The sequence below is a fragment of the Dendrobium catenatum genome, unplaced genomic scaffold (assembly GCF_001605985.2).
Source record: "Dendrobium catenatum unplaced genomic scaffold, ASM160598v2 fragScaff_scaffold_1579, whole genome shotgun sequence".
In the NCBI taxonomy this organism is placed as follows: domain Eukaryota; kingdom Viridiplantae; phylum Streptophyta; class Magnoliopsida; order Asparagales; family Orchidaceae; genus Dendrobium; species Dendrobium catenatum.
The window spans coordinates 748728-757101 of record NW_021320041.1 but is presented as its reverse complement, the minus strand read 5'-3'; the positions used below and the strand labels follow the sequence as shown (position 1 = coordinate 757101).

At 32.2% G+C, this 8374-nt stretch overlaps 1 protein-coding gene across 1 annotated transcript in view; it reads left to right on the top strand.

Moving 5' to 3' along the window:
• The first annotated feature begins 6491 nt into the window (after positions 1 to 6491).
• The window catches only part of LOC114581178 (probable F-box protein At2g36090), a 3688-nt gene continuing 1805 nt past the window's right edge, over positions 6492 to 8374 (top strand). The window contains exon 1 of the mRNA XM_028700713.1: positions 6492 to 7266. Coding sequence (XP_028556546.1) covers positions 6492 to 7266 — 775 coding nt within the window. The remainder of the gene's footprint in view (positions 7267 to 8374) is intronic.

Below are 8374 nucleotides of genomic sequence, written 5' to 3'. Positions count from 1 at the left end.
TTTTAATGATTTGAATATAAGCATTAAATCCTTTCTTTTCAAAAGCTCTCAATAGCACTTCTCTTGAAACTTTATCATATGCTTTCTCCAAATCGATAAATATCATATGTAGATCTTCCTTATTCTGTCTATATTTTTCCATCAAACCTCTTAATAAATGAATGGCTTCCATAGTAGACCTACCTGGCATGAATCCAAATTGATTTTGAGAAACATTAGTATCATGCCACAACCTATGCTTCATAACTCGCTCCCAAAGTTTTAAAGTACGACAGATTAACTTAATTCCTCTTTAATTCATGCAATCTTATGCTTCACCTTTATTCTTAAAAATAAGAATTAACACACTCATTCTCCACTCATCTGTCATCTTTTTAGTCTTTGAAATAGTATTAAAAAGTTTAATAAGCTAAAAAATTTCTTCATCTCCTAAGCATTTCCACACTTCTCTTGGAATATCATCAGGTTTAACAGCTTCTCCACACTTCAATTTTTTTTAAAGCCTCTCTAACTTCAGTTTTACTAATACACTGATAAAAACAGAAATATTTATTTTCATTTAGAATGTTAAGGTCACTAGAGTCAATCAAATTTTCATATTCTTCATTAAGAATTTTAGCAAAATATCTCCTCCACCTTTGTTGAATATCATCTTCGAAGAAAAGTACTTTTTAATCTTCATCCTTAATACACTTCACTTGAATTAAATTCTTACAACTTATACATCTCTGTTTGGCTAACTTATACATATATTTTTCATCCTTATTAATATATAATCTATTATATAAATCATTAAAAGCTAAGATCTTTACAGCGCATATTATTTTCATAGATTCTTTACGTGTCTCTTTATATCTTTCCTGATTATGAGAATTTTTATCATAAATCTTCTTATTTTTTTATCTTTTTATTTCATATTTAAATTCCACCCCTAACTATTTTTACTATTAGGAGTTTTTTACTTTTGATACTTCAAACATATCTTTTGAAATATTCTTAATATAACTAGCCATTTTTTCCCACATAACATTAGCATCCTCATGCACAGACAAAATTTTAAGATCTAAAATATTCTCTAAAAAATATTTTTGTTAATATTCTTTAACTGTCATCATCTAATCCTAGACTATTATTTTACTATATTTTTTATTTTTTGCCCATTTATCTTAAAGTTCAAAATTAATAATTGATGTTGGGTACATAAATCTTTAATCAGAATAAGTTTACCATATTTGCAATCTAAATGATCTAATTTTCTTATAAAAAAATAATTAATCTGAGTTTTACTATATCCATTTTTATTAGTGATGAGATGTTCATCTCTTTTCTTAAATAAGACATTAGCAATTAAAAAAATCATAAGTCAAAGAAAAATTTAATATGTTCTTATCACTTTCATTTGTCATTTCAAATCCATGGCCATCATGAATGCTTTTAAAATCATTTACCTTTATACCAATATGTCCATTTAAATCTCTTCCAATAAAAACTCTTTCTTCAAGAGATATATTTTATATTAATTTATCTAAGTCATTACAAAATTTTATTTTTGAACTCATTTCCGAACTTACTTGAGTAGTATAAGCATTTATGATATTAATAATCTTAGCAACAACAACGATCTTTAAAGAAATAATTATATCTACAATGCTATTAATTTTTATAATATTATCCTTCAAACTCTTATCTATAATCACACTTATGTCATTTCTAATACGACTCCTACCCGAATATCATAGTTTAAATCCTAAACTATTTATCTCCTTAGCCTTCTCTCAAACTCATTTAGTTTCCTGAATGCACCGAATATTTATCTTCATATAAATCATAATATATATTAACTTCATTAATTTTCATGTAAGGGAAACTATATTCCAAGGTCTTATCCTAATTTTAGTTTCATGGACTTGCTTTTTTACCCGCATCTATCCTTGATGTGGGAACCGTTGCCTATTTAACACTGCACCTGGACACCGGTGCAGTGGCCATTGCACACTTGTCGTTATATTCATGCCACAGCGCGTGACTTCCAGGGGATGTCTTATCATTAACACAATTTTTTAAAGGATTTATGTCATGAATATTTGACAAGTTTTGAGCTGGTTGGCGACTACCTGACGCAGCCCTCTATTTTTCTCATCCAGGACATGGGACCTGGCAACGACAGTGCTAAAACTTCAACATGTTATTTTATATGTAGCAGCTTTATAAAACAATAAGATGTCCCAAACAAAGCCTCCATTTGGGACAACATTCTTACTGCTGTGCTTTTCCGACTGCAATTATAATTTTTGTTCGGTTACTTTTTTTTGTGGCTGCTTAATAAAAAATAATTTGTATCAGAAATCAGCTTCTGATGACGCAGCTTTGCAAAACAATAAAAAAACTATCCCAAATGAAACTTTATTTGCTGATGACTTCCCGTATGGATTTGTCTGAGTTTGAGGCTTTTCTGAAGGAGAGTGAAGCAAATAACAAAAGGATAGCCAGTTGGAAGAGTGGCTGAATAAAATGAAAGTTTGAGTCGACATCAGGAGCGTCCAATGTTTCTATAATAAACCATTTCATTTTTTTCTGAGCGGTTTGTTGAACCCGAAAAGACGTAGTATATGGAAGGGATATTATATTGCTTGGAATGTTTGATGATGTTGAATTAAAACTCAGTGTGGTGAGATCTGAGTTTCTTCTTTCATAATAAGCTCTACCATTTATATAACGAGGCCCTTTGATTATGGTGATGGTGATGATGATGAAGGATAGCCTATTCAGATGGGTTTTGTAATTTTCTTGTTTTCTTGTTTTTGAATGAAATCTTATCCTTCAAGCAACATGTAAATGATTGTGAATACAATAAACTTATTAATGTTTTAGTCAATTTTTTTAGATGTGAAGATCATGATTGAGATGAGTGCGTGATCAAGCATAAATCACAATTGTAGGGAGAGACTCCCGATTGAATGGAGATCGCAACCACAACAAGATGTGTGATCTAATGAACATTGTCATCGTAACGAGATATGCGATCTAGTGAAGATTGCAATCACAATTAGATATATGATCAAGCGAAGCAGGGGTGGTACTTATGCGACTAGGAAGTGAGCCTAATCGTGAAGCCCTAGTTCAAATCATCAGGTGTGTGGATATCACAAAGATCCATCAAGAATACTAGAAGCCAACCAAGCTATGTGTAATGGTCAAACCTAAGCCCAACAAAAATGAAGTCAAACAGAGAGTTCAAAGTTCCGCATTCAAGTTTGAATTCAAAATGATGCGAATATTTTTTTTTTTTCACATTAGCATGGCTATTAATGAGTTGAAGTAGCTCGCCTAATTTTTTGATTGTTGCAAGCCAAGCAAATATTTGAATTGACTTTCTTGAAGAGTAAGTGAATGCCTCCTAAGCTATGGCATACTCCATCTTGAACATCTTGCATGCCTTGTTGGAAGAAAGTGATGAGTTAATTGTTGGAGGAGCTTACCAAATTTTTGCCTTATGTCATGGAGAGTTTGATAATTTTAAAACTTCTTTTGGACCCTTACAAATTGGATGATTAATTATTGTCCAAAATCTGAGAAGTTGGTGTTGCTTCCTATTTGCATTTGTGAGAACCACCTAAGAGAAGATGACTTCACCATGTCACTAATGTTGAGGAGAGAGATGAATTATTCAAAGCCAAAGATGTGGTCTTCCGAAGTTTCCATAGATGAAAATTTAAACTTTAAAGGAAGTTGAGTTTCCATAATTTCTTCTTAGAAGTATTAGTCGGGGACGTCTCATATTTTGTTAATTTGTGATGGAGTAAAATATCATCATCGGTGGGTATTTGTAAGAGCTCGGCCCAATGTGACCCTTACATATAGAATACACATTGGACTAGATTATGATAGGATAACTTTCAATTTTGATTCCAAAAGTTTAAAGTTACATAATTTCCTTTCATATGTTGGATTGTTTATGTTTGTGTATGAGTTGTGACCCCTATTTTTAGGTGAGGATCAAACACATTGGTATAAAATTGACTCATTAAAAAGTAAGAAAAAAGTACATATATTATATATTGTGGTTTATGTGGCTATTTGTACTGTGAATTAGTTTGAATGACAACCGAGAATCTCAAAAAAATTCAAGTTTAGGGAAAATACTAAGACGAATAATATAGTCCTTCATATGATCAACTTAAGAGAGTAGGCATGCTCATTGGCAAGTTCAATCATCTAATACTGAGGACTGAATTCGGGTTACCCATTTGGTTTAGTTGTTGAGATTCAATCTTCGTTTGAGACAGCTTTCTTATTGTTTCTTAAGTAACCTTCTAATATATATATTTTTATTTTTATATTAAAAAGTTGCTTTAAAAAGCAATAAGAAAGTCGTCCCAAACGAAATCTCAATCTTAGGTGAATTTCCACAGTACAAGTAAGACTCCTATTTACAATTTGTTATTGATTTTAAGGCTTCATTTGGGGCAGCTTTTTTACTGCTTCTTAAAGCAGTTTTGTACTAAAAAACTACTTTAAGAAGCAGTGAGAAAGCCATCCCAAATGAAGCCTAAGTTTGACAAATGCTGAGCCAACCTTTGGCTTGCCACTTATTAAATCCGGTTTATATTTTCATGATAATTTGATCATTCTAATCCAGATGAATAAAACCTTATAACTACATTTCTATCACAAGAAAAAAAAAAAATCCATATTTCATTAAGATTGGACAACACAAGAGACAATAGCCATACAATATTGACCAAGCATAATTATATTTATAATTTATATATAAAATGCCCAATATTTATTCAACACATTTTAATAGATAAAAAAATGGGATAATTTTATATTAGGAATTGAATAAGATTTACTTATAAGTGCCATCCTTTTTTAAATTTTTTATTTTCTAAAATAAGAACTCGTCCCATTTAAAGACAAATTTGATGATTATTTTTGTTTTCTGCCGTTTTAATTTTTATAAACTATGCCGTATGGGGACAAATTTGATTAAGGTCAATATTGCATTTTTTCTCTCTTGGCAAATCTAAAAAGGAAAGAGATTACCAAATGAATAAGATAGAGAAAAAGTGTGTATGTGAACGGAGATTTTTTATACGACTCATCTTGGTCCGTTGGTTGAGAGCTTAGGCTATCAATTAAGAGGTCTTAGATTCAAGTCTTTGTGTATGTGATATGTGTGTGACTTTGACTTAATTGGCCAAATGTCCAAAAAAAAAAAAGATTTTTCTTAGATTTTAGTAGGGCACTGAGATATCAAAACGAGTTAACGAATTGAGTTCGGATTAGATCAAAAATTGACTCAATCTAAATCTAGTCAATTTGAACATAACACGTTTAAAAAATGGTCAAAAAAATCAAGCATGATCAGCAACCTGGATGACCTGAACTTGACCACTTAACTTGTTTTGGTAAATACAGAAAAAGACTTGAATTTTTTTATAACTTATTAACTATAAAGTTTATGATATTGGATAAAAAAATTTACCATAAGTTAAAAAAAGAAGTTCTTCGTGCAATATTGGAATAATTTTTTTAATTATAATAAAAACATAAAAAATCAATGTCCAAAAAAAAAAAAAGATACATAATCTCACAAGAAGAATCAAATATCATCATGTAATTCAAAAATTGATGGGAAATCAGGTTGACGGTTCAACCTGAATCCAACTCATTTAATAAATAGGTCGAAATGCACGACCCAAGCCTAACCTATTTTTTAAACGAGTCAACTCGAACCTTATTTTTTATACTCAGGTCATTTATTGACACTCTTAATGCCAGGAGAACAAAATAGTTATTTTGAAACAAAATTTTATAAATTAGACATAATAAATTGACTTAGCTTTAAGTTCCACACAACAAATTTTTAAACTTAAATATTAAATTAATTTATATATCTGCATGGAAAAATGAAGTTAGCAATGACATAAACACTTCTCTTCTAAAAGGTCTAATAGAACTGAATTAGGTTTGTCTTGGACAAGTATGATCTCACATTAAGGCTTCGTTTGGGGCGACTTTATTACTACTTCTTAAAATAGTATAAATATTTAAAATTTTATATCAAAAAATTGCTTTAAAAAAATTAGGAGATGGCCGTAATAAATGAAGCCTAAATTTATATGAAAGGATGATTGATGAACCATGCAATAAAAGATAGACCAAAATTATACAACATTAACATCAAGGCTTTATCTCACTACACAGGATTGGCTGTATTAATAATTTTTCTTCAATGTCCTATTAAGAGTCAAAATTTCATTTAATTTTAATAAAAATATCATTTCTAACATAAAATTGGAAGTTTCTTTTGCTTTTATTTTATTTTATTTGCCGAGAAATATCATAATATTTAAGAAGTTATAAAGTCAACAATGGTAATTTAAATTTAAATAATTTAATCAATTAGAATTAAAAATAATTTATTATATAAAGTTTTTCATAAGCCCGCAATGCTTAGGAATAATCCATTTAAGCAGAGATAACAGATGAGAAAACTACGAGGGGAACCACTACCTGAACGGCTGAACCTTCTTCCCTTTCTTCCAATGGCAGCCGCGACCTCTATCTTCCTCGAGGATCTCCCCGACGACATCCTCCTGCACATCCTCAGCCATCTCGATGGCCCCTCTCTCGCCGCCGCCGGCTGCTCATCTTCCCATCTCCACCGTCTCTCCTCCCTGCCTTCCCTCTGGCTCAACCTATGCGTTTCAAACTATCCCTCCCTCCTCCTCCTCCCTTCCCTACCCTTCTCACCCCGCTCCTTCTTCTCCCTCGCCTTCCCCCTCTCTTCTTCTTCTTCTTCCCCTACTGCCCAATCCTCTCCCGATTTCGTCTCCTCCTTCGTCGATCTCCGCTACCGCGGTGTCCCCATCCTCTCCCGCATCATCTCAACCGACACCCGATCGCCCCTGTTCTTTTCATCCCTCTTCCGATTAGACGCGATAGACGGCCATCTCCGGCCAGATCCCGCGTTCTCGCCGGCTGATCTGGAGATGAGCTGGGTAATGGTGGACCGGACCGGAGATCGCGTGGTCGATCTGTCCAGCTGGAAGCCGGTTTCCATGGAATCGAACTGGTTCAGCGGGGATGTGCGGGTCCGGTTTGCGACGGCGGTGGGTGAGGGGCGAGCAGTGGTGGTTCCGACAGTGATGTGCAGTGTTGTTGGGGTGAGGGAGGTGTTGTTGATGGTGGAGGACGGAGATGGGGTTCCAATGAATGGAACAGATAGTATGGTGGTGATCGGGGAAATGATGGATGGAGGTAGGAAGGGGGCGAGAAGAAGAGATGGCAGAGAGGGGCTGAGGAAGCGAAAGATGGGGAGTCTGTGAGGAGGAGGAAGAAGAAGATTAGCGAGCTTCAGCTACTCACGAATGAGCAGCTGGGGCTGGTCTCGGACTCTGCGCACTTTAATACAAAATTTACTTCGATTTATTTATTGATTTTAGAAAGAATTAAGAGTCTCTTGATTGAAATTATTATCTATCTCATATTTTTTTCTATGCATCTGTTGTATATCGGGTGATATGATTCATTCTAATTCGATTCTGAACAGTTTAGTATCTGCACAAAATAATTTCTCCTATTTGGGGGAGATATTGTTACGTAATTTTGAATGTAAATATTTGTTCGAACTTTAATTACATTTAGTCATGTAGATTTTTTTTTAATTTTTCACTCTTACACACATATTGTGTACAAAAAGGAGGAAAAAAAGCCACGTGGCTCTGCTTGATTCGAGTCCAGATGAACTGTGTGTAATAAATTTTCTTGTTTGATATAATTTCTCTAATGATTTGTTTTTTCAAACAACAATCATAATTATGTTTGCCTAATATATTCTTATTATTTTCTCATTATTTTTTAAAAATTCACTTATTAAAAAGATGCTTTCTTTGGAACAACTTTACAACTTTATAAAATATTGTAGCCGTCCCAAATATGCCTTAAGTATCATTCTATTTGAATTCACTTGAATAGAAAAAAATCAACAACAATCAGTAGGTTTTATGTTATGAAAGCAATGCATTAATTCTCTATAATAATTAGCATCGTCTGTTATGTGAATCATTTTTTATCTATTATGTTCTATTAATAGTCAAATTCTCATTTAATTATTTAAATATGGGGTCAATTATATGAATCATTTTTTCTATTATGTTCTATTAATAGCTAAATTCTCACTTAATTCTAATAAAAAATATCATTTTTAGTACTTTCTAATAAGTCTTTTTACATCTATCTCTATAAGTTATCATATTTATATAAAATATATCATTCATATGTACATTCAAGGAGATAAAAAAAAAAAAGATTAATAAATTTTAATTTTAAAATTTTATTACATAAATAAAATAAATTTTCTTTTATT